The sequence below is a fragment of the Diadema setosum genome, chromosome 9 (assembly GCF_964275005.1).
Source record: "Diadema setosum chromosome 9, eeDiaSeto1, whole genome shotgun sequence".
NCBI classification, from domain to species: domain Eukaryota; kingdom Metazoa; phylum Echinodermata; class Echinoidea; order Diadematoida; family Diadematidae; genus Diadema; species Diadema setosum.
Window position 1 is genome coordinate 12,635,908 of NC_092693.1, and position 26,275 is coordinate 12,662,182.

The window sequence follows — 26,275 nt, forward strand, 5'->3', positions numbered from 1 at the left end:
GTGTATATTCAAATGAGCTAAACTCTAAAAGGCTCATCAAATCCTCAATACAGTTATACTGATATCGAAAGGCAATAATATAATTTTCAAACATGTTTTCAAGCATCTAACCTATGTTATAATTTCAGGGAACAAACGTTAAACCTGTGTGATACAAATAATTATATTCCAGTAGGTCTTATAAATAAACAAGATAGTAATAATGACATAAAATATATTTCTAAGTGGTCTTTGATTCCATAGAAAAATATGAACAGGGAGATGAACCATCTTCCTGGTATGAGGGTATGTTCTGCAGGGTTCCATGAAGTGAGTCAGAATCTTGGAATGTTTAAGTCTTGCACCCCTCTCCTACCCCTCCATCCTAACTCTTACTATCCTTCACTCTATATTTTTACCCTTTTTTAAGGCTCTGAGTTCTTGTACGTGTAGTGATATTATCTTCTACTAAAACATTTTCCAATAGAATTAATAACTATGCATTCTGGAAAAGTAATTGAAATCTCTTGTTTACAAGATCTAGTTGTCATTATATATTAACTTTATGGAGAGTTATGATATCTTGGAAGCAAGCGTGGGTAAGATTATATATTTTTGTTACACGCCAGGAGTTATCTTTATTATTATGTAAAGTGTTGAGCGTTTTTTTTTTCACTTCACTGTTTGTCAATCAGACTTTCAGTTAAATCCATTTCACTCTACTTCTGAAATCAAGCTTGCGCTGCCTTTACTCTACGACTACGAATTAAGCTGACGCATACCTAGGGGCATTAACCCAGCAGAAAGACAGCACATTCTCGGCAAACATGCGTACAACGGGTGACCTCAGATTGCAAGCCGCAAAAGTGGAAATATTTTAATCCTTCTTCGCAACAATTCAACAACACTTATGCATTTCCTGACACGTTTAGGGGCATTTCTTCAAAATCCTCAAATTACCGTTCTATGTTTAAGTGGACTTAATCGGAACGTAATCTGACGAACACTAAGCGGTTTCATTGCAAACGGACTTTGCGTTTACTTTAATTGTTGCCTGATTAATATGCATGCATTGATGACTTTATCCTCAACATCAATACATTACATATCTATATCTATATATATATATATATATATATATATATATATATGTGTGTGTGTGTGTGTGTGTGTGTGTGTGTGTGTGTGTGTGTGTGTGTGTGTGTGTGTGTGTGTAGGCCTATATATATATATATATATATATATATATATATATATATATATATATATATATATATATAATATACATAATATTATGTCATTATATTATACATATTAAGCTGTCTGTTTGGACACATGTGTGTATGTATATCGTGTGTGTCTTGTATAACTCACCCCCATTTTGATCGACCTTACTTATTATCTCGGAAGAGAGGTGATTGGTCATACCCACGAGCCTTTAGATTACTCTAACGCCTTCCCCCTCATTCACACCCCTCACTCGTTCTCCAAAAACAGTCGATCATCAATCACCAATCATAATAGGGTATAAGGATCTGTATGCATGTGGCTTGCGTATAAAATCCGTCGTTACACGCGGTATAGTCGCGAAGCCGTGGCTAACTTTAACCCATTGTGCCCCGTGAAAAGGAGTGGTCGATTGAGGGCCGTGTATAGTAACCACCTTTTCCCATCGGCAGTCGATGATCTGTCAGTCAGGTCGGCTCGGCGTAATTACTTCTAACGACTCGGAGGAGAGCAGCTGCCAATAGTCCTGCTGTTAAATACACGTCGCGTCTTCCCAGTGTCTTACATTGTGAGTCATCTGTCATCAATTCGAGCTCCCAAACAACCTTAAACAGCACACACGGCTCTCTCTCTCTATCTCTATTTCATTGCTTATTCTATGCTCCAACTGTAATCATGCAGATATGTAAGGAGATGGCACTTATAGTACTGCTTATATTACCATGTTGACAATACATCACTCAAAAAAACTTCGCATTTCGAAATATTAATATCCCAAGCAGTAATAATTTAACAGGCAGAAGTACTGCAAAAAGGCAGTAGCGAAATAAATTGACTATAGAATATACAGTCTTTGTCTCTAATGAGTAGGCCTCAATGGATAATCCATTATTCATCGTAATGACAAATCGCAATGGTGATTTCAGATATTGCTCAATTTTCCTGTCAACATGCTTCAGTTATTACTGAATTGATAAAATTGGTGTGATAAACCTCATGTAGAATGAAATTTTCTGATCTAAAACATTTATAAGAGCTAAATATCATTATATCATCTTATAATGATAAAGCAGTTATGAATTTGAATTGTTCTCTAAGAATTGATAACATATAGGTAAGAAAAATGTTAAAAGATCGTCAACCAATTAAGGATCTTATCGATGTCATCACAATGATCAAAGGAACGACGAGGAAGTTACCAAAGGAGATGCCAAATTTAAGAAAGCATTAGTCCTGACATGATAATGCAAATATATGTACACACACACACACACACACACACACACACATAAATTCGGATATTGTGCCAGAAAGTTTAGTTAAAGACGTTGAAATTTGTCAGAACCTCGAAAATTGTGTATGTTTGAATATACCCTATATCCCTAAAAAAAAAAAAAAAACAAACAAACAAACGGGAACGGGAACCTTCGCAACGATTACTTTAAAAATAGTACATCAATCTAAATACAATTTCAGGGTATGAAACTATAACTTATTACCCACATCTTACTGAAAATCCCATCCGATTTGCTTCAGTGGTCAAAGAGAAATGAGGATTTTTGTGGAGCATGTCAGGAATCCCTTCCCTCCAAACTGTCCATTGTGTTCACACATTAATATGCAGTTCCAAGAGCATGCAAGTGCTAAACTTGGAAGAATCAGACCCTGTCATGCTTTACAATGATCCACATTTCTCTGTGACCACTTGACCGAATTGAATGGGGTTTTCTGCAAAATATAGCTAAGATGTTATATTCTAAGACCCTGAAATAGCATTCAGACAGTTTAATTATATTGGAAGTTATCAATGCGAAAATCCGATTGTATTTTTTTTTTTTTGGGGGGGGGGATGATGTGATTATTAATGAATACTGTGCTCATCAATGAAGTCAATTCGAAGACGGAGTGATATAGTACATGTTTCTCTCACTGGCGAAGTGTGTCGTTAATGATTTTCCAGATTTCATCATGCCATAACACCTGCCAGGCTCATGCTCAAATTGACTGATGTTATTATCGAGTAATTAGAACAATGAATGTTTTATTCAATTAACAGAACAAGAAAGTTGCGGAACAGTTATCGCGGTTTGAATTATAATCTTTTGAAAAGTCGATAGGATTATCACCTTATGCTATTTTCCCATTGGTTTTGGCACAAAAACATAAGAATCAATTACGTTTTGGTCAATAAATTGACATCCATATCCCATCTTCCTTAAAGGTCAATGTATCTCTTATCAACGACGCTTCAATGAATTTGACAGAACTGATAAAATTCTTTGTTCTTTTTGTAAAAGGAAAATCTAATAATGGCTTGTGACGTCATCAAAATGCATGAGTGATTTTGCCCAACATCAGTGTCATAATATGAATGGATGAGAAATACTATTTGTAATATTCCACAACTTTCTCTTCCATTTTTTAATTACATGAAAGCTGGATACATCGACCTAAACATCACATGGCTGTGTACTTTAAAGAGTGAAAGTTAAGGCGCAGAACTTATATCAAAGCTTTCACCAAAAACTTAAATTGCACACTGTCATAAGCACAATACGAATCGAAACATCCAATACTTATTGGAACATAACATAACATTTATTGACGATATCTCCCACTCATATAAAACTGACAATAGCTTGGAATGGAAGTGACCTTCTCTTTTATGTTTAGACATTGCAATGGAAATTAGATATTCCACATGTGACATGTCGCAAGGTTAACGGCTAAAAAAAATCGTGTAGTATTACCATATCAAAGATTTTTCGAGATATAAATTTGACTTTATAATTATGCCCCATATTCATCAAAATATTCAACTGCCATTTACTATATGAACCATTGCTCAAATGTTTGTCCTAGAATAACATCTATGCATAAAAATGAAGAAACTATAAAGTTATGCATTGTGTGTCACTGGTAAATATGTCGGATTTTTTTTTTTCGGTCATTTGCAATTAGTTTGTAGACAGTACACTGCAAACACTGAGCTCTAGATGAAGGAATCACTGACAAAATTACGCTTCCACGCGATAAGCACGCAATGATGAAACAGGTACATTGCAGCAACGGATTCAAACGTGACTTGTAATGGCACAGTAGGCTATGTATATTATTCTCTTTGAGGCATGACAAAAACTTTCTTTGAGCAAATCGTTGAGTTAGTATTTGTAAATGACACTACCGGTAACCTTACTTTATGGTTATCAATTATAGATGTCCTGGTATTCTATTTTTGTTTTATGCTATGCTACGAACAACTATAATAGACCTACTATAATACTGCCCTCCTCTTCATTCATTCAGATCACATTGAATCATATCAAAGTTTGATAGCACTTGATAATAATTATGTTTTGTCTCATTCGGCTAAAACATCACAAGAAAGAAATTGTCTGAATTTATTGACTCTCTCCATTTTCACCCCACTTTAGAATTTCACTTGATGGAATGTCAATCAATATTATGACATACCACCCAAAGCAATGATTAGGGAGCTTTAGATTTTCGGACGCGGACGGTCAGAGGAAAAGAAAAAGTTCCCCGCATGCGAAAATTTGCTTATAAAAATCGACCTCGCGTCGTCTGAATCTACCTTGCAACACGACGCACGGAGAGATGAGAACGGCCAGCGTCGTCGAGAACGTCGTCGTCTCAAACGTCCGCATCGTAAATCTAAAACTCCCTAATATATAACCAATAGTTTTCACATTCATGTACAGTCCTCGAAGGAAACAGAAACGTATCTCAGAGTGGGGATGCATCATTGATTCATCAAACTGTTTCACCGCATTCTTCGCAAATGAAGTTTGTGAAAATGCGGTTTGAGTAATGTCTTTCGATTACCATTGTATAGCAGACCTTTAGTAGAAATGACATTTACACACGCGGAGCCACAAAATGAAATAACAGATACAACGAAAGATCGAAATACTACGAAGTAGAGTAAAATTTGATAACTTAAGATAGGAAAAGCATGATAACACTGGGTGAGAGAGAAAGATAGAAAAAGAGAAATAGAGAGAGGTATATAAGGAGAGAGAAAGATATAACACACGCTACCTATTTCGTGACACTAACACGTTACACTCTACACTTTAATCCCTCTTCCCAGTCCCGTAATTAGCTCCTCCTGCTTTGACCACTTCTTCCTTGATCTTGTCGAAAGATAAGTCGTCCTTGTCGTCGATGAGCTTTTCTACGGCAAAGTCCTGGGATGCAGATGAAAGAAGGGAAGAAAAAAAAAAGGGAATCAACAGACCAAAACTATAAGGGTATGCTGCAGATCTTTTGTTTTGTTTTGTCTCTTGTGTGTTTGTTTGTTTGTTTTTGTTTATGATTGACTCAGTGGATAAGAAAGCGGATTTTCTTATTGTAACATACCTGGTTCGAGTTCCCTGGCAGGATCGGTTGTGTACACGTTCTTGCACGAAAATCGCGTTGGGCACATTCAAATTCATAAAGTAATATAAGCCGACGATAATTTGTAAATTTAGACAACTTTGTTCGTTATAACGGTGTATACGCATCTTCCGGTTCCAGTTATTCACTTGTTATCTTTTTGTTTGTTCCAAAGTTAAAGCTTTCATGAAAAAAAAAAAAAATATGATGTGGGGGCATTGATGTTAGAGTGGATGGTACTCTGATTTTGAAACGTAGGTCTTAAGTTCGAGTCCTACCAAGTACTTATACGTCCTTGGACATGATTTTTTTACCCACGATATTCCTCTCGAGTCATGTAGCTATAAATGGGTACCTGGCAAAGCTTGGGTAATAAAAATTTCAGAGCTCTCTTGAAGAACAGTGCTTATACCGAAGAGGCTACTTACCCTGGGTAAATAAGACAATATTATTATCATTCAAATTTCTGGTGTTACATCGGGCTTTTGTCTTTGTAGTACAGGATGAAAAGAGATGTACCATTTTGTGCCTCTGTATCGGTTTTTATCATAAAGACGCAATCATTTTTTTTTTTAAATCCTGTGATGTTGGACAAGAAGTTTTTGATGCCATGCACGAGCTGAGAATTATCAGCATTAAACATAGCCTAAGGCTACAACCGTTATGTTCATAAAAGGACTTCGCTGTCAGCTCTTTCTGTCATTAATTTGTTTAAAATAAAATGGTAACATTTCTGGCAACCTCGCCCAATCTATATCATGACCAGTATACACATAAAGCACTAAATTCTCGCATGTACATCAAGATTGATGAAGTTACAGGGTGAAGTAAATAATTAACCCCCCCGCCATCCCCCTTTCCAAGTGCCCACATCACTTTCTTATATTCGTGTGTGTGTGAGTCGCATGACTCCCCTCCCCCATTGTATTCAGCATCATAATAGGAAGCTTTATATGATATTTTATTAGACGCTGTATAGCTCAGTATTCAGTTGTATAGTACACGCATCATTTCAAGGCCACGACCGTCGCGGACAGATAACAAGCAGCGTTTGATACTCAGCTCAGGGTATGAATCGTGGTAACTTTGGAGACGAGGAAGTACTCATAGATGGTACTTCTCATACTGGCGGGCGGTCAGTATACGGTGTTCAAGTTGTGAAGAACATTTACACAGTGATGGGACATCCATAGTGAAAGGTTATAATGTTAGCAAAACTACCCCTCCCCCCCCCCCAAAAAAAAAAGGGATCAATACACTGTAGTATTCTAGCTTTTACATGAATTTAAGGTATAAAATCAAACCTTTTCGCTTCTCACTGGTGATGGAACATTACCTCACAAGAATTTTCTCTTCAGACCCTCAATTTTCAACAGCCTACTATAGTTACACATTGTTTGATATACAACGTTAATTGATTCCGTACGACTTAGATTCAGTTTTGATCTCTTTCAGATGTAAATGTTTGAACTATTTTGTATTCATATAATAACGCTGTGTGTATCATGATTGTATTTTTTTACAAGAATGACTGAAATGAAATGAATTAAATGATACTGAAAAAAACAGTTTCACTTCATTGATGGTCTATCCATAATCTAGACCTAGAGTGCATGGCAGTCTGTCATATTAATATACTAAGTTATCAACATGGAGCTTGCATAATAGTTTTTGTAAATCAGACATCACCACTACCAACAATAACAACTACAAAAAAGTCAACCAAACCAGCTGGGAGTGGTTAGTAATGACGATGGAATATTGTAATAATATACATACGATACCAAATAAATCACCACTGATTTTTTTTTCGCATGCACGTTAAAATCGCATTGATGCTTCAGTTAAATCTTAGGTCTAATGATGTAGAGAACTAGAAATTGAAGTGCTTTTGGCAAGAGAATGCGTCTCCCCGGCCGGTGTTCTTCGCGTTGCAGTGAGTGGACGAACTGAGACCAGTAAAATGTTCTATTCATGCCGGGGGGCAAAGCACCCTGCAAGTACCCGAGGAGCGTGAATCGTTATGCGCTCGAACTAAATTGACACCTCTTATACCTCATAATCCTATCTACACGGTGGTCGTCGGTGGAGCTCGCAGCGTAGTAAGGCGATGAAATCGCACCTCGGTTCTTGGGCTCACCTAACACATTTTCACTCCACTTGAAAGTGTATGGAGAATATGAAAATAATATGCACGAACCCCGATCAAAGCAAATCCACTTATTCTGCTTCGACGTAGGACCTAAGTACCAAATCTGAGTCGCTAGCGTGCGTATACGACCCTCGAAGGTTGCGTTTCAGCGTTCAGTAACTCCACTATAAAGAATTTGAAATTGCGTTTCCCATTCATCCTTATGACAGAGGGTAATGTAATCGGTAAGAAAATTATACATTCCTCTATTCTCATACTCGCATACACTTTTGATTCGGTTGATTTGGGAAGCATCTGCACATGAAAGTGTTCTGATACTTTGATGAAAATAGCATTATACCATGTTCGATTACCTGCAATGAGTATACAGGAATTGCCATTCTTTTTCCCCCATACATTTTACTACCCTCCCTTCCAAAAATGGCACATTTATTTGTTTGAGTGATGAAAATGGTTTTGAAAATGACTGAGATATTCTAAATCAAAGCAAAACAAAGTGATCTTAATAAAAGGTGAGTCCTACCTTTTATGGTAGGATCACTTTGCTTTTGGATATCTCAGCCATTTCATCACATTTCCATCAAATAAATTTAAAATTCATCGTAGAATGTATAAGCTCTTTAATATTTCAAATAAAATGTGTCTAATTATCTCACAAACAGCTAAAACCTGAATCCCCTTCTAACCCAAACTATACCATCCATTTAATACAGGGAGGCAGGTTATAGTGCAATCATAGTTATGATGTTGTCGCCTTTCAAGAAAGAAGATAGAGTACTCACTCTCTTGGTAATTACAACCGACTCATCACGCACGTCTAGAAAAACGGGGCGAACACCTAGAAAAGACTTCGTGTATCTATGGGCAATATGATACACCCAATTCATCTTATCCAAGGGGTATGCATATGCCATTGATGAGGGGTGATATAGGCCTATTTATCTGGGGCCTATTAAGTTATCCTTGCAGGTGTTAAAATGGTGATGGTATAGGATGGACCATTGATCTTTCTGCCACTTTGTGATTATATGGATTAATCAAGTGACAGGGAATTTTGAATACCTGGCTCAGATTTATTATTTCTCTATAATGTGTTTCATTGTAATTATGTCCACGTGTGTTTACAGATACCCGTGTACGTATTAAGTTTCTTCGATTGTAGATAACGAAGATAGCTTTAAAAAAAAAACAATCTTTTTGTGAGACGATGTTAACTGGGATTGATTGTTAAGAAAAAATAAAGGAAGAAATCAGAGAATTTACTACATAATTTTGTGTTCTGCTATTCTGCATACTACGATTTGCCTCCAGTACTGTGGTGAAATCTTCCTGCATAATTTTTATAGTGTGATCATAAACGTGGGCCTCGTTGTTATTCGAAGGATTGTGTCTAAACAGGTATCGGTTTTCGGATCTACGTTATACTTCTTTTCATTTCATTAACTTAACGTGCATCAAAGCATATACGCATGATCATTTTTAGGACGTGTACGAGTGTGATAGGTCCGGCGGAACAAAGGTTCCCTTCATGACGGGGGGAGGGGGGAGGGGGGGAGGGGGGAGAGGGGGGGAGGGGGGGAGGGGGGAGAGGGGGGGGGGGGAGGGGGGAGAGGGGAGGGGGAGGGGTGAAATAAAGAACATATCCTGCTAGAGAAGAGGGCATCAGCTTTCGTACAACCGGTCGCAGGTGACAGGGGTGTGAAGTTGATAATATGCAGATAATTAACGTCACACTACTGCCCAAGCCGGGACCATCAGTTGCCTAATAATGATTGCAGAATTCACTGCAGTAAGCCGTGTAATACTTTTCCTGTAATGTAGGGACAATTCGCGGAGCAAGATGAAACACATGCGCAATATGCTTTTAGATGAAACCATTTTCCTAATTTTGATAGATCGCGCGATTCATTGACCACACTACAACAATAAAACAATATCTCACTTATCAGCCTACTTCCCTGCTACCCCCCACAAGGTGGAATAATACTAGTATATATGTGTTGTTGTTGTTGTTGTTGTTGTTTTTTTTTGCGGAACAAATAGCTTTTTACGTTTTTCTTAACGGTTACGCTGTTTAGATCATGCTGCCATATACATGTAGCGTTTTGAATATTCTGTGCAGAGCTCGTATGCATTGTCAAATCTTCCGCAAGCTGGGCTGTATCAATCAATTCATTTACTTCATCTATTTTTTTTTTCATATCCAATAGAAACATGTGAATATTTTAGAGAAATTGAGTGCATAAATTACATCTAAACCTCACAAAGCAAACAATAGACTTTATAAGATATAAATATTTTACAGACAGTGAATACATGAATTAGGCCTACATCTTAAACTCATAATGCAAAGCCTACATTCATATAAAAAATAATAGATTTTTGTCTTGATGGTTGACCCTGTCCCTGAAAAAAAAAAAAATCAAAAAAAAAAAATCAACCCGTCAATGTATTACCCTTCATCATTTCTAAAGGAAAGAAGATAAGAAATATGAAGCGAATACGATGTCGATTACAACTAAGTTACGTCACAGTGTTATATTCTCGAATAGATGCAAATGACAGGAGCTATATTGATATTCCTGCAAATCTTTAATTAGAGTGGCTAATGGTGTCTAATCTAAAGTTGTGTACTCGACGAAGAACGACATTACAAAGCATCATGAAAATGCGATTTAATGGTCCTTGAAGCATGCTGCCACCCTTTTCGTTATTATCTCCTCATGATGACAAGACGGGCAATTAATCACCGTTTTAGGTGAAGGAGTGACACTATCAAGGTCTGTCAATCAGAATTTAAGAAAATTTAATGAAGAATAGACTCAGATGAACAGTAAAGCCCTTGTCTGGTCTGGTTTTCATTATTATACATGTAAGTCTAGAAGCAAAAGAAAAAAAAAATAACGATTTTCTTTTTCCTGACTTGGCATCATCTTCGTTACCATTATCACTACTTGGTTAGCATCTGGAAAATTTTTTAATCAATTTATACTACATCAAAATACATTAATGGGCAATCATGGACTTGTACAGTCACGTGAGTCGCGCCTTTCTCCGTCACGGTAATACTTACACTTAAAAGTCGCTTGACGGATCCTTTGTCTGTACTGACTTTGGCCTTCTTCATGGCTGAGACGTTGGCGCCGATCCACGTGATGAGGATGAACTTTGCTCGTTTGCTCATCTCGTCACCAGTCTCCACGCGCACGTATCCGTAAGCCCGGTCGTCATCTATGCAAATCAAGAAGAGAGACATTGATCACCTGACCTTTTAGAAAAGACGCGGGTTAATTTGAAAATACCCTGAGTAATTCATGCGGGTATATTTTCCAATCTGCTTCAGGAGATGGTCAGTGCATGTAAGAAGCAGTGAATAGGTAATAATTCATCTTGTGCTTGGACAAATGAGGCCAAAACAAGTCAACCGTCTTCCGAGCTGTATCTCGCTGATAATCATGTTGTTCATTCAGATTTACTGGAATAACTAATATTCCCTGAGAATATTCCATCATTAAATGATTATATTCTATAATCATCCAGTGAACTCCCAAGATGTTCATCATGTGCAACGTGGATGGCGTGCTTTACGTGAATGTATCATTTTGTAGAGCATTCTCTAAAATCCATGGGCCATGTTCCTGTTCCAAGGTTAACTTGAGTTCTTTTCTAAAGTACTGTCTCATGATAAGTCTGAATGATTATTCAATCTGAAGGAAGTGTGACAAAGATAAAAAAAAACACCAACTGGCAATGAACAACTGAATATCCGCAAGTGATTTAACACGCATGGTGTTCAGTAAGCATCTGTGAAATATCAGCGCAGTCACGTAATAAGGAAGTTGTTTCCGTAATAGATAATACTAGTAATATCTGATTTGCTGCTGCTTGTCGCGAGTTTCACGTTATAGGGATAGTACAGTATTGGTGGAGATGAGAATTGGGCTTTTAAATTTTTGCGAGATACCAAGAAAACACTTATAATATAGTACAGAGCGTACAATTAAAGAGGAATTCAAAGTAATTATTTGATGAAAATCGGGTTTGGAATGACTGAAACATCCAAAAACAAAGTAAAACAAAACGATCATAACAAAGTGTAGGTCCCACACTTTATTAGAATTGCTCTTTATTGGATATCTCAGCCATTTCAAAACCAATTTTCATCAAGTAAACGTTGAATTCCTTATAGAATTACATGCTCTTTCATATTTCATAAAAGGTTTCTCATTATCTCACCAAAAAAAAAATGTTAGAAACCTGAAATTAGGTCTCAACCAAAACTATATGATGCCTTTAAGCTCTAAAGACATGGACAAACCTACACGACTATGCTCATGACATGTCAATAGCAAAGTATTGTAGTACATACATAATCACGCTCCCAGGAGAGAGAAAGTTGAGACGTTTTAACAAGGCTCGAAATAAGTGCAGACTGTTAAAATTCATGGTTATAAGAATGTGTTCTTTATGTACAGTGGCGGATCCAGGCGGGGGCGCACCGGGCGCGCCCCATTCCCCTTTACTTTTTTTTTTTAAACAAGAGAAATAAAAAGAGAAAAGAGGGGGTGGGGGCGTGCGACCCCCTTTACTTTTGCAAAGGCGCCCACTTTTAGCGGAATTTCTGGATCCGCCCCTGTCGGGGTATGTGTGTTCGTACGTGTATGTGTTTGTGCGTGTGTGTATGTGCGTATACTGATTTCACAATTCATTTTATTCGACCATGGTAGGTGTTTTGAGATACCTAGTTTGTCACATTAAATGTCACTATAAAATCTACTGAGATTCACATGATAAATAATTTGTAATATAGTGTAAACCTTTGTTTTTTTCTTTCTTGTCTTTCTCATACATTGTATGGTTAATACAATGTAATGCCGACATCCTATACGGACATAATTTTTGTTTTCATACATACACATGCATTTTGCAAAGACATCGAAAGAAAGAGTAATCTGCATATCATATTATTTCAAAAATTGACACGTGTAATATAACATGACATTAAATATGGCAGAAACACTCATGCGCCGCGCGCCGTCTCGTGTGGAGTGAAACAATAATCCAGTTTCAGGGAATGGCGGGTTGCTGGGTCGATAATGGTCTCGAAAGTGCCGCCATCATGATCGGTAAAGTTTCGGTGCAATAAACGTCTTCACCTAGAACGGAATAATGGCGATAAATTTCAACGACAGACATATACCTGACAAAAGTGTATGAGAGGTTTCCCACCTAATATTCAGGTATACAAAACCACTCACCCTTATAAAGTGTTTCCGTGTGGATAGGATATCATTTTTCACGGAAAGATTTAAAGCGAAGCGCTTGGCTGAAAGCTATAGCATATCCTCCAAAGCCATCTGCACCCAACACGCGATAAAGATTTTTTTTAAAGGAAGTGGTCGCATAACCTTGTGAAATTCGTTAAGTGTTTGTGCAACGTAGATTAAGCGAAAAGATACAGGTTAATGATCCTGTAAATCTTCGTATAAACGCATAATGGGAAATCGCCGCATAAGCCGGGCGTAAGTAAACGTTTTCCTTCCTGTCCTACAGTTGTCTGCCTGTAAAGGGCACTGTCTACTTCCGGGTCATGGGATAAGGTAGCCCTTCCCAGGGTTGGAAGAGGAAGAAGCGGGGATAGCAGTTTGATAATCACGCAGAAAACACGCGACTTATCACTGTGGACTTACTTGCTGTAGGCCGCCGTTTTCCGCGATACTGAGATGTGAGATAGTTTGAGAAGCCCCTTTAATGTAAACAGAAGGTACTCAGGTAACTTTCGAGTATATAACTTCAAGTGTTGTTTCGCTGGACATGTTTTGCGGGAAGGGTTTCATTCTAAGATCTTATATATATATATGAATAGAACGTATGTGCCAAGAAGTAACCAAGGGATGGTATATACATGTATAATAGTATTGCAAGATATTAACTTAAGAAACCACCATGAAATAGTACAGGGCATACCAATCAAAGAGGAATCAGTGAAAGGAAGCAGATTTTAGCTGTGTGTATGGGGGGGGGGGGATGTAAGGAATATGTGCAATATGTGTCATGATTTATGGATTATGATGTTGGGGTTGTCTGTATAAAGTAAGATGTTTACGAATTTGTGGTTATATATACTTTTTGCAGCATATTGACTCTTCCATAGTTTTCTGTGCATGTACACAAATTTCCACGCCATGTTTTTATACATAATTTGGACAATAAAGAAATGAAAAGAAAAGAAAAGAAATGAAATGAAAAGAATTCAAAGTTTATTTGACGAAAATTGGTTTTGGAATGGCCGAGACATCCAAAAACAAAGTAAAAGAAAGCGATCGTAACTAAGTGGGCCCCACCTTTTATTTGGATTGCTCTGTTTTGGAAATCTCAGCCATTTCAAAACAACTTTTCATCAAATAAACGTTGGATTCCTCTTGGAATTGCTTGCTCTTTCATATTTCATGAAAAGTTTCTTATTATTTCTTCAAAAATGTTGAAAACCTGAAGTCAGGTCTCAACCAAAACTACATGATCCCTTTAATGAGTTGCAACCGACCCTTTGGCGTCCATTTAAAGTTGGTAGTTGGAAATATTAATTCAGATGTACACAATATCATCACGAAAGGCTTTGAACATTAACTAGGTGATGAAAGTCAAGTGTATGCATCATTATGAAACAGCTTGAGACAGCACATTAAAAATGTAGGTAAGCCGGGGAAAAAAGAAGATTGGTGGCGGTTTGCATGGCTAAGCCACCGATCACGGACAGTCTTTTTATACAACGAAACTGAAAATGGTAAGCACTTATGAGCAAGTTAATTGAGGATTTCCATTGTCTATGGTTCCTAAAACATTCTATAGAACACCTATGACATTGGTAGGAGAAAACTCGTGCTTTCAGTTACTATAAGACAAAGCATGTGTATAGTCAATATGAAACACACAAAATATTGCAACCGATGGTCAAATTGCATTGACGTGACAAAAAAAAAAAAAAAAAAACAACCAACAACAACAACAACCAATTCGACGCAAGAATTCGTTAAAGGAGACCCAAACCCAAAGAGAAATGTGGATTGAGTGAAAGCAGCAACATTTTAACACATCAGTGAAAGTTTGAGGAAAATCGGCAATTGATGCAAAAGTTATGAGTTTTGAAAGTTTTGGTGTTGGAACCGCTGGATGAGGAGACTACTACAGTTCATGACGTCACGTGTGGGCAACAATATAAGGAAAGTATAAAGAGAATTCCACAAAAATTCATTTTTCACGAAAATTACATACAATTGTATTCCATCAACTTGATACTGACATACGTTAAGGGTAGCAATTATTCCCCCTGATTTCTGAAAGCGGTTAGTCAAGTGCTCTTTCAATATGCAAGAATTTCTTAATTTGAATAAATACATGGATATCGTAGAACTTTAATTACTTTAAATCTATTCATATTCTTTTTTTTTTTTTTTAGTTTTGCTTTTTTATGTCCGCATTACGGCGCATTTAGTTCGGGCAAAAAAACAAACAAACAAAATGGTCTGCATGGAATCGGTAGGTCGTGAACTTTAGGGACTCATGGCGCATTGCTTCACAGAGTTAAAGAGATATCGCCATTTCATGCCAACTCATTTCCTAGCGAAACCCGAGCGTATGAAAGACAACAGCTGCATGGATAGTCCATATTTAGCGATGGCAACAAGACGTCGCTGGTCTTCCGTGTGGTTCAGAACGTCAAGCTTACAAATACAATGATATAAAATACATAGATAGAACGAACAACCACATAGGCCCTATTACAATACTTGGTAGATGCAAGAAAAGAGGTGTATGCATAGGAAAAGAAGCAAGTGAAAAAGAAGGAGGAAAATGTAATAACCCATAGCTTATATAGGCCTTTTGCCTGTTACAATTAAAGTACAATAATATCTTATTGACAAAAAAAAAACTTCGTATCAGCGGGCAGTAACCTTACAAGTACAAGTATACCTATTTTAGATTTGAGTATATCAGTAGTAAGGGAAGTCTGAAGAGATTTCAAAGTATCTATAGAGAACGAGTTAGCATGCATATAGCAGCAACTTTGGCGCATAACAGCACTTACTGCTCTGAACTCCAACGGCACTATATTGCTGGAGGTGACATGTCCCTCGCCTTCATTTCGGGACGTTTATAGCATCTCTGTCAAACTCCGAGGTCGTAACATTCTGTATATTAGCCAGTCATCATCTGTATTATAATAGGCCAAGGTTAGTTAACTATGCTAACCAATATTACATCTCGCTGCTTCCTGATACATCACTTTACCGCACGCGACGCAAAATATCACGGAATACGAGACTCAACTCTGTCCACTGCGTTAAAATCATCATCATTCATCGATTGGTAATGTTTGCGACTTGATTGCGCGAAAAAAAATACTTTACCTTTGGCGAACATCCCATATTATGTTCTGCCCATTAAAGAGCAGCACGTTAATGATGATTGCACCATCACTTAACCGGTATTTGGTTCACATAATAAATTGGCGTGACAAAAAGATTTTTTTTTTTCTCCATTGCACTGTTGTGATTTTATCACGTTACATACGGCACAAAGGCGACTACGTCTAAAGTCCTGCCTTGTTTGTATGGGGCCGAAAATCAGATGCCGTTGCTAGATTCCTCAGCCATACTCTGATACTACACTGTAGTACCTTCAATACAATTAAGGAGCCTGTGTTTGAAGCTCCCGATTGATACAATCTATACTGGTAGGGCCTACAATTCTGCACGCTTGAAAACTCACCGAAGCCTATGAGAAGTACCGCATAGGGCAACATTTTGTAGCAACCTTTTAGAATTAATTAAAATCCCATGATTTGCCCAATTCCAATTAAAGAGATTGTATAGTTTTGGTTGAGACCTAATTTCACGTTTCTAAAATTTTTTGGTGAGATAATGAGAAACCTCTTATGAAATATGATAGAGCATGTAATTCTATGAGGAATTCAACATTTATTTGATGAAAATTGGTTTTGAAATGGCTGAGATATCCAAAATAGCGATTCTAATAAAGTGTGGGACCCACACTTTATTACGATCGCTTTGTTTTACTTTGTTTTTGGATGTTTCAGTCATTCCAAACCTGATTTTCATCAAATCAACTTTGAATTCCTCTTAAAATGGTATGCTCTGTGCTATATCATAAGTGTTTTCTTGGTATCTCGCAAAAAGTTTAGAGCCCAATTCTCATCTCCACCAATACTGTACTATCCCTTTAGACTTTCAATGTTCTTTTTGAGTACTGAGCTTACAACACGGTCCTCATCATGTTTCTTTTTCCTTTTTCATAGATTTATGAGTAAAGATTTTTGTGCAAAGAACATAAGCATTTCTTCAGAGGGACCTCAAGTTGGGAGATGTCCATAATGTCAAAAATTGTCATCTGTTTAGAAATGAAATTCTTGAAAAGCACATAGTGATATTAGTTACGCAACCTTGTTTGGATAGCGCAGTAAGAAACATTTTCTTTATAACAAGTCTTTACAACTCGAACATTCCTAATGCAGACCAATACGAACCTCCACAAAATTTTGAAATGACATGATGTTTGAAAGTTTGATGGCAGTATGGCACAACCACAAAATGTGTTTAGTGGTTATGTGTACATTCCTTGAACCAAGATTCGTTTGACCTATGACCCTTGACCTTTGACCCACGGCTCACATTTTCCCCAAATAATCTCTATCTGATAACATAGGGCCTATATAATGTACGTCGTTTCCATGACAATACTTTGAGCTATTTTGAATAGATTAAAAATGATAAGTTTAAGTATGTCATTTCTAAGTTTCAGCATCAAATAGTATAATTCTAGCATTTAAGCCTGACCTTTTATCCTTGATCTTTGACCCAAAACTTCCCAGAGAATCATATTGTGAGGCAATGTCTCTGTCGGAAGTTAGAAATCTTTCCTTACGAGCTTGTTTTCTTGTAGGACCATATAGGCTGTGGCACCCAAATAATGTTTCAAGTGGAAGAAAAACGAAATTTTACTCCCCGCCCGCAGACACACTCAGGTAAACTTGTAGAACTCACCCCCAAGTTTAGCTAGAAATTCATCATACAACAGACCAGTTCCGGTTAGCGTCACCTTGGTTCCTTCATATTTGAGCAGCATCCTGGAAGAAAGAAGAATAAAAGAACTCCAGAAATTAGAGATCCACAATTAGAAGAGTGTTCTGGATGAAAAGAAAAAAAAAAGAAGAAGAAGAGACCCAAACCAGGTGCGCCGGATCAGAATAAACATAAAACTAACGCAATTTAAGTAGCATCCTGAGGAAAAGATGTAAGCCACACATGCACGAGTGATCACAATAGAAAAACAGCAGCAGGAACAACAACAACAATCTTATCAACATCCTGAGGAAGAGAAGAGAGGTTAGTCGGAAACGAGAAATCAAAGTAAAATTAAAAGGAAACAAACAAACAAACAAATAGAGATTGAAAGCGAAGAATACATTTCACATTGAATGACATGTAGTAGCGAAGATAATTGAACTGAGTGGGCGAGAACATCAGACGGAGAGATGGTTATCGTTTCATCAAAATTGCACTTGAATCAAGAAATTTATGGTACTGTTACTGTTTTATAGACTTTACCGAATACAGTTATTTTGGACGCAACCACTATGAATATTAGCTGAGGTGACGATATCATGATTCATAATTCTCTCATTTCTTTTGCACAAAACATAATTATTACTACTACTATCTAATACTACAACAACAACAACTACTACTACTAATAATAACAATGATAATAATAATAATGATAATAATAATAATAATAATAATAATAATAATAATAATAATAATAATAATAACAATAATAATATTTAGAATTATAATAACTTGGTTTGGGCCAATGATTCGCAGCTGCAACCTTTCCCCTGGAATTTGTAATTGCTTGCGAAATACAGCACAACAAAAATTAATGTAAGGGATTTATTGGGTATTCTTTTATTGGTTTCATGCAAAAATAAGGGAGTTTGGTGAATTTTGAAGGTACTGTTTAATGATAGAATCTATGAAAGTATGATATTAACACATGATATGATTAATAGTTTGTTCTTAGTTCTTATTAATATAACCGTTTCCTGAAAACGTTTTAAGCTTGAAAATAAAATTAATTTCTTCTGTCAATATACTTTTGATGAAACCTGGTCCATTCTGTTTGTTTAATTTTCAAAGTTTGTTCAAGCTGATTTCACTTGGTGGGGCATTGCATTGATTGCATGAATACTTGCAGTTATGTTGTCTTGTTGGTATAACGCTGCATACAAGGACTATACTCTGCAGGTCATTTCGAGTTTAAATCAGTGTTAAAAAAAAAAATCCCAGGCATTGTATTTTGGATTGAATGAAACGCAACAATAAGATTTTGTCATAAACATTTAAAAATATCCGGTCAGTTAGAGCAACTTGATAAGGAATGTGTTGTGATCCCCTGGTAGGCCCCGAATTGAATATAAGGAATTTCACCTTTTTTAATAAGTATTGTGAATGGGTTTTCTCTCAAAATTGCAGGGATAATGTAGAGCTTTTCATTATCTGATTAAATCTGATCTGTAAGACGACAAAAGCTATCAACATAACATTTTACAATATCTCATAAAAACTGTCATTCAACTTGGCAAAGTAATAAGCTAATCAAACATGCTCTTCATGTCTTACTTTGTATCACTGAATCCTAAACGGATTCTGTATTAATGGTTTTACTAAGTAATCTTTTAGGTATCAACTTGATAATGAAGATACTTGCTATGATTTTATCGGTGACATTACATTGTACAACTCATTTCCGCAGACTTATACGTCTTGTGAAAATACAACACTACTTCAAGTTCAAGTCGACTGTGACAGATAGTGCAAAACAACAACAACAAACAAACAAACAAACAACAACAACAACAGACGGACGGATGATCGAAGTTTTTTTCAATTCAATTCAATTCAATTCATTTATTTTCATTCTTCTTCTTTTTTCTTTTTCATCTAAATTTTCATTCTTCTTCTTTTTTCTTTTTCATCTAAATAGAAAAGGTATTGAGGTTTAATACTAAAATTAACATGCTTTTATCACTGGTCGTTCATTTCTCCTTGCATAAGTCAATATTCCTCCGACCACATCCTTTCAAACCTTGTTCTCTTCCCACCTCCCTGCTCCACCCCATCTATCACCCTCTCACGGACTCGCACCCCTATCCCTACCCCGGCCACTCGAAAAGCCACGAACACCCTTTAATTCTTCCATGCAGAGTGCATTTCCTGAACCTTTAATCTACTAACCTGTTGACCGAAGCGTGCGGCGCCGCTTCTAGGTTTAGTTGCAATGCTTGTTGTGGATATAAAAGTGTGTAAAAAAACATTGTTACGTCACCCAGTCATCTAAGTGCAGCAAATGCACTGTCTTTCTACATTTCGTACGGACTGTATACCGATAAAGGTATGTGGCTCGCCATTAAAGTTATCACAGTCCAGCTATTTTAGGCAGACAAATAATCCAAGGTCTCGCTACGAGAGCGTGTGAAATTCGTCGAGTCTGATAGTCACTGATTCGTCAATATAGCTGGTGCCATCTTATAACTCCCTCTGAATTCACCCGTTTTCGTCGATTTAACACTTAATGATGGCGTCAAAGAATAAAAACAAAGCAGACACCATGCACTGTCATAACATTTCGCTGAAAAATAGACAGTAAAGTCGAATTTTGAACACAAGCGGTTTCAGGGGAGCCGAGTGTTCATTATTGAATGATGAAGAAGAATATCGGTGAGGGAAGCTAGAAGCAGGCAAGGTTAGAGTTTCCCCGTGGATTCTGCATCTATTACACACTCGCACAGATTTGAAATGATGGGAGACGTAGAAAAGCGTAGCTTTGAACTTATTTAAGCCACTTGTTGCTAAGGGCAAAAAAACAAACAAACAAAGTGTGGGCATAGTATGTAGGATAGAACTCGTGGCATACATTGCTAAAAAAAACACAAAACAAAACAAAACAAAACAAAACAAAACATCCAGTCCATTCACTGGAATCGAAGTCATGAATTAGCTAATCTCTCGGGAAAGCAGACTTAGAAATGATCAGTTGAATAATACAGATAACGTGACAAGACCTCGTATCTGAAATTTTGGTGAAAATGACTTTTTTTAAATGAATGGTCAGATAATCGGTTAAGTGATGTCCTGTCCAAATCCTAACCGTCTTACCAAAAAAAAAATGAATCCACCACGGCATGTCAAAAGAAAGGCTATCCTATTTGATACAGTGCTTTGGCTGCCATGTTTGTTTGTTTTTTTCTCCTGAACATTTGACAGTTTGTAGATACGAGGTCTTGTCGCCCCAGAGTTAATGACATGCTTACCCATCCTAAGTAAAAAACAAAATAACATTACAACAATTTCGACATCCAGGACTGGATTGATGGATTAACAATACATGACATGACTGTTAACTGTGATGCCTTCATTATTTTGGAAGTGACGACTGATGACTCATGATGACGTCAACAAAAAAGTCATTATTACGAAAATATGAAATAGGGTTCATGTCTCGGCAGAAATGCTTGTTAGACATGCTTTTTAAAGACCTTTTAAGGAACAATATTCCCATGGAACCGAGAGTCCCATTGAGATGTTTCATTATGAATCAGTCGGCTCGTCTGAAAACAGCCAAAATTGTGAATGAAGACCGAGCCGCCACGCTCAACGAAGTCTAAGAAATTCTTTGAAAAACCAGAGGACCGTGTCTTAGCTCCCCCCCCCCCCCATCCCACGGGGCACAGACTCCTCTCATCGACAATGGACATCGATGACCTCGAACAGTCGTGCAACGACCAGGAAGGCGACAGCACATACCTCCTCGAGTGGCATTCGGATATTTTGTTTCATCGTGTCCGATCGATAAGTGTGTTTTGATATGTTTGTATGTATGTAAGCGTGCCATGCAGGGAATGAGATGTTACGAGAGAATGGCGTTTATTAGCTGTTTAGGGAGTGTGCGTGTGTGTGAGAGGGGATGGGGGTCCTGATTTGTTGACGATGTACAGTCATTCATTGGCACATAGCTCGGTTTTTGCGGGGTGAGAGAGATCGTGAGTGACTAAGACATGGTAGAAAGCCCCCCTCGAGCATGAGTCACGCCACGACTATGAGTACACACATGCAGACATCCACAGCATGATGTCATAATGGCAGACGTCACGTGTTGTTAATGAGTGGAGACACCCCGGTGAAAATACACTCGGGGGAGCATGAAATACAGCAACACCAACATTATTTTCATGTCCCTAATTAAACGACACACGACGAAGATAATTAGATAACACTCACAAAGCTCCTAAAATTTACGTCATGGCTCGATAAAATTGAAATCAAAATCGAAAACCAAAACGCAAACAAAGGGTAGTCGACCTTTATTTGCGGGTCATGTTGTGTATTATTATTGTACGAAGGATGATAGGTCTTGTTCCTGAGTACAGCTACAGCACAAAAAAAAAAAAAAAAGAGAAGAAGAAGAAGAAGAAGAAGAAGAGAATGAGGAAACACACACTACACTCAAGTGTCAAGCGCATGCACTTAATATTAATCATTATTATGAGTGGCAAGGGGAATGACCGTGTTCATATATTATCATCATCCACATAATTTAGGAATGTTCTTGCGGCTGAACCCGTGTGAGATAATTCACTAGCATTCAAACGACCATAAGTTACTAAATGCAGGACTCGACACTAACGGTGGCCCGGTGGCCCGGGGCCACCAAAAATGAAAGTCGCGCCACCAAATTTCAAAAAAAAAGTTCAAAATTTTTTGAAATGTAGGGGGCTATGTCAATAAATTCGTAACTTTTTTTGTGCCGGAAATGCATAAATGCATGCAGTGAGTGTGTGACTCATTAAAAAAAAACAAAAAAAAAACAGGACTTTTAATTTTTTTTTCGGGCCACCAAAAATTTGAAATTGATGATTTTGGTGGCCCCATCGGGCCACCAAAAAAAAAGTTAGTGTGGAGCCCTGCTAAATGTATCATTTAGGTTGATTTAACTCATATCAGGTCATCCTATGAACTGCTATTCGTATTCATCCAATTTCATTCAAAACAATTTCAAGGAAAAGTGTCTGTTCCTCTGAATCAATCCCATTCTATTGTTACTTGAATAGACAAATTAGAACAACTATATTTGATTTGATTTGATTTATTTTCTGCATGGCGTGCGTTACAATTACGTCAATTTTCAGCAATTTCAGAACATTGTATAAACATTAATATTGCATTATACAGTAATGTGTATGGTTATTTATATATAACAATTTTTGTTTTATGTAAACACCTGCAATAATGATCACATACGGTACATTTTAATTTCCATATAAAATGATTGTCAAAAATAAGCACAAAGCTTGACTGCCTGGCAACCTGTAGTGTGGAGGACATTAATACAAAAAGAAAGAAAAAAAAAGGTCCGACATAATTTATATCATTTATGATAAATGACTTATATCAACATTTATGGCAGATTATTACCATGGACTCGGTCATTCCTTCTGAGCTGATGCTGAAAAAGTGAAATTTTCCATTGACCAATTTGTTAGCCGTATATAATATACCGTTCAAGTGCTACAAGTGGGCCTCGCACAAGCGTCCGTTTCCTGCAACGCGCTGAGCACTTCATTTACCCTCTGAGTCTTAGTGCTATCGACAATTGGTTTGTGTACAACACCAATGACACTGTAGGGTGGTGGTTCTGTGAGGGTTAATCCCTTGTGTGCCTTGAGTACCAATTGATACAGAAAACCCCGTAGCATTGCACGTAATGTCAAAAAGTCCCTGGCATAAAAAGGATTAAATCACCTTCAGCTTGCTGGTATGTAGCTGTCCCCATTTTAATTTGGAAGGCGGCGAATGACCTGTTGGAAAACAGTCAAGGAGATTTGGAACCACAGATCCAAGTGAATGAGGGGCAACGAAAGAAGATAGGTTTGTTTACACGCTGATTAAGAGGAAGTATACGCTTTCTCATAGAGGCTATTGATGAAATCAGCCAGTTGATAAGAGGTAAGAATTCCTATCGGACCAGGATTTATGAACACATTTTGTCATCATCATTTAATCCCTTGACATCCATTAAAAAAAAAGATTCACAGTTTATCACTCAGCTTTGCAAAAGTTGTTTGATTTGCTTTACCGTGTCTCACTCGATATTTCCTACCTATGGCAACATAACATTTCATCAATTTACACACACACACACTTATATATATATATATATATATATATATATATATATATATATATATACTTATTACATCAATACATCATTTTATATTATATATCATATACATATGATAGAATTATATCAAACATTACGGAATAATTAAAAAATAAAAACATGTCATTGATATAATTCATTGACTATGTAACGTGTTTCTTTGTGTGTGTGGATGAGGATGACTTTTTTTTTTGAACATACATAGATCAATGCTCTCTTTCTTAAAGTACTGCACTGTTTCACTTTATCGTTTTGCCGTTTTGTCCGTACTCAGAGAATGGGAGAGAAAAAGAGATGGAAAGAGAGAATGAGACAAAGAAGGTAAACTGAAAGACGCGTATTAATAAAGACAATAGGGAGCTTTAGATTTTAGACGCGCGGACGTTCAAAGAGAAAAAAACATGATCTGAGTGTGCGCAGTAACTTGATCCGAGCTACTGCGCACGCTCAGATCGTGTTTTTTTCTCTTTGAACGTCCGCGCGTCTAAAATCTAAAGCTCCCTAATAATTCTAGTAGAAAACGCTCAACTCTCTCATAGATCGTTCAAGCGTAACAGGCTGTGCAAAGAATTTTGCCCGCACACACCAGCGCCTACCTATGACACCAACATGTACATACACACACACGCACACACAGAGATGTTCGTATACATCTAACGTATATGCGTAATGTATATATATATATATATATATATGTATATATATGTGTCTGTGTGTGTGTGTGTGTGTGCGTGTGTTTGTGTATGTGTGTGTTTGTGTGGTTGTATTGATGTGTGCTCTAAGAGTGGGGAACCTTTTCCTTCTGTTTACAAAAAAAAAGTTATAAAAAACATATCAGGTCTCATAAAAAGGTTCATGTTTCAAAGGTTATGCCTATCGTGCGCTATACAGTGATAATAGTTGCGAAATTGATGATAAAATAATACCAGTGTCTATTTACTCATAATATATATAAAAAAAAAAAAAAACAGCAGAACAAACATACACACACACATAGGCCTACATACATACACAGAGAGGCTTAGTGCATTTGGCAAGCCTCAGGCTTTCTTGCTATAGACATAAAGTTGTACAAATTGTGAAAACCTTCTTAAATTTAATCAACTTTTCAAGGAGCCAATACTGTAAGGCAGCAGGCTGCAGTCGTCCAGATGGTTCGGTTGCTGATTTTCAAAATTGTGAGACGAAAATATAAGAAGTAACATTCAATTATTGGAAGACATCTTCAATTATCTTACCACGTTTCATCGTTCTCGTCGCTTCTCACACGTGTGTATGCATCGATCACGTCGTTTTCGTTCTCGAACACCTTTTCATTCATGTTGATATTGGCTGTATAGTGATGATCCCCGTCGGAGAAGTGGTTAAGCCAATTAAAAGATCCGCCTCAGACGTCGTCAGCTACGGGGAGACGGCACAGCAGCGGGCAAGTTATGTCCCAAGCGTCCGAGAGCAGAACCTCAGAAGGCCGGTTTTGCGGCAGTAATAGAGTACTAGTCGAATGCGGCAGAACGCTATTTTAAACGCCGGCAATAAAGTCGTAAAATCACGTCACAATCCCCGAACAAAAGATTGACTGATTAGACATCCGATCGATACACTTAATATGCACTAAGGTCCCTTACACGCGCTATTCTTATACGGAAGAACACAAATTTTTGATATCGCCGAGTTTATACTTGCGCACGACATGCGAAAAGGGGCGTCAACTTGCGGATTCGGTTTTTTTAACATGTGCGAGTTGTCTTGCCCGGCAGTGTGTCGAATGCGTGTGTATGATAAGGGACATGAGTCCATATGCGGAAGTCCGTGCATGGACAACCTAAAAGACCGGAATCACTGCTTGGTATATACCATAATGGGAACGGGACGCTATCTTCCGTGATCTGAGTGTTCGAACTCAAAAGTACGTATAGGTCTTTAAACGGCTATCATCTCCATGCGTCTTCTCTTTCATTCGATGGACAATGCTCATTAAATGCTCTGCTGATCCTGAAATAATACACAATATAGCAGCATATGCAATATATTTTCTGTGTAAATGTTGTGATTATTCATGACCGTTTGAGTACGATAACGGTGTGTAGCGAGTGTTGCAAGGTTGTGTAAGATGGCGCCCTATATTGAGCGGAACTACTCTCTTTGAGTAGAAGTTTTGCTATAGCGCAGTGATAATAGGCTGCAGTTTGTTCTCAAGCCGACTTATAAAATCATAAGAAG

General features: G+C 37.4%; 1 protein-coding gene across 1 annotated transcript; it reads right to left on the reverse strand.

The window, feature by feature from the left end:
* Positions 1 to 3,850: 3,850 nt before the first annotated feature.
* LOC140232959 (coactosin-like protein) lies at positions 3,851 to 25,704 on the reverse strand. The gene is made up of 4 exons (XM_072313069.1): positions 25,294 to 25,704; positions 17,821 to 17,903; positions 10,833 to 10,990; positions 3,851 to 5,417 (listed from the first exon to the last, which is right to left on the reverse strand). The coding sequence occupies exons 1-4, from the start codon at positions 25,374 to 25,376 to the stop codon at positions 5,304 to 5,306; spliced, it is 438 nt and encodes a 145-aa protein (XP_072169170.1). The 5' UTR covers positions 25,377 to 25,704; the 3' UTR covers positions 3,851 to 5,303.
* Positions 25,705 to 26,275: the final 571 nt, after the last annotated feature.

Bases quoted from the DNA above. Each gene is read 5' to 3' on its own strand.
- LOC140232959 (XM_072313069.1), bottom strand. From the start codon at position 25,376: ATGAATGAAAAGGTGTTCGAGAACGAAAACGACGTGATCGATGCATAC. The intron at 17,904-25,293 runs GTAAGATAATTG...TCTTTCTTCCAG, and splicing joins GACGAGAACGATGAAACGTG to GATGCTGCTCAAATATGAAG. The intron at 5,418-10,832 runs GTAAGTATTACC...TCTGCATCCCAG, and splicing joins CCGTCAAGCGACTTTTAAGT to GACTTTGCCGTAGAAAAGCT.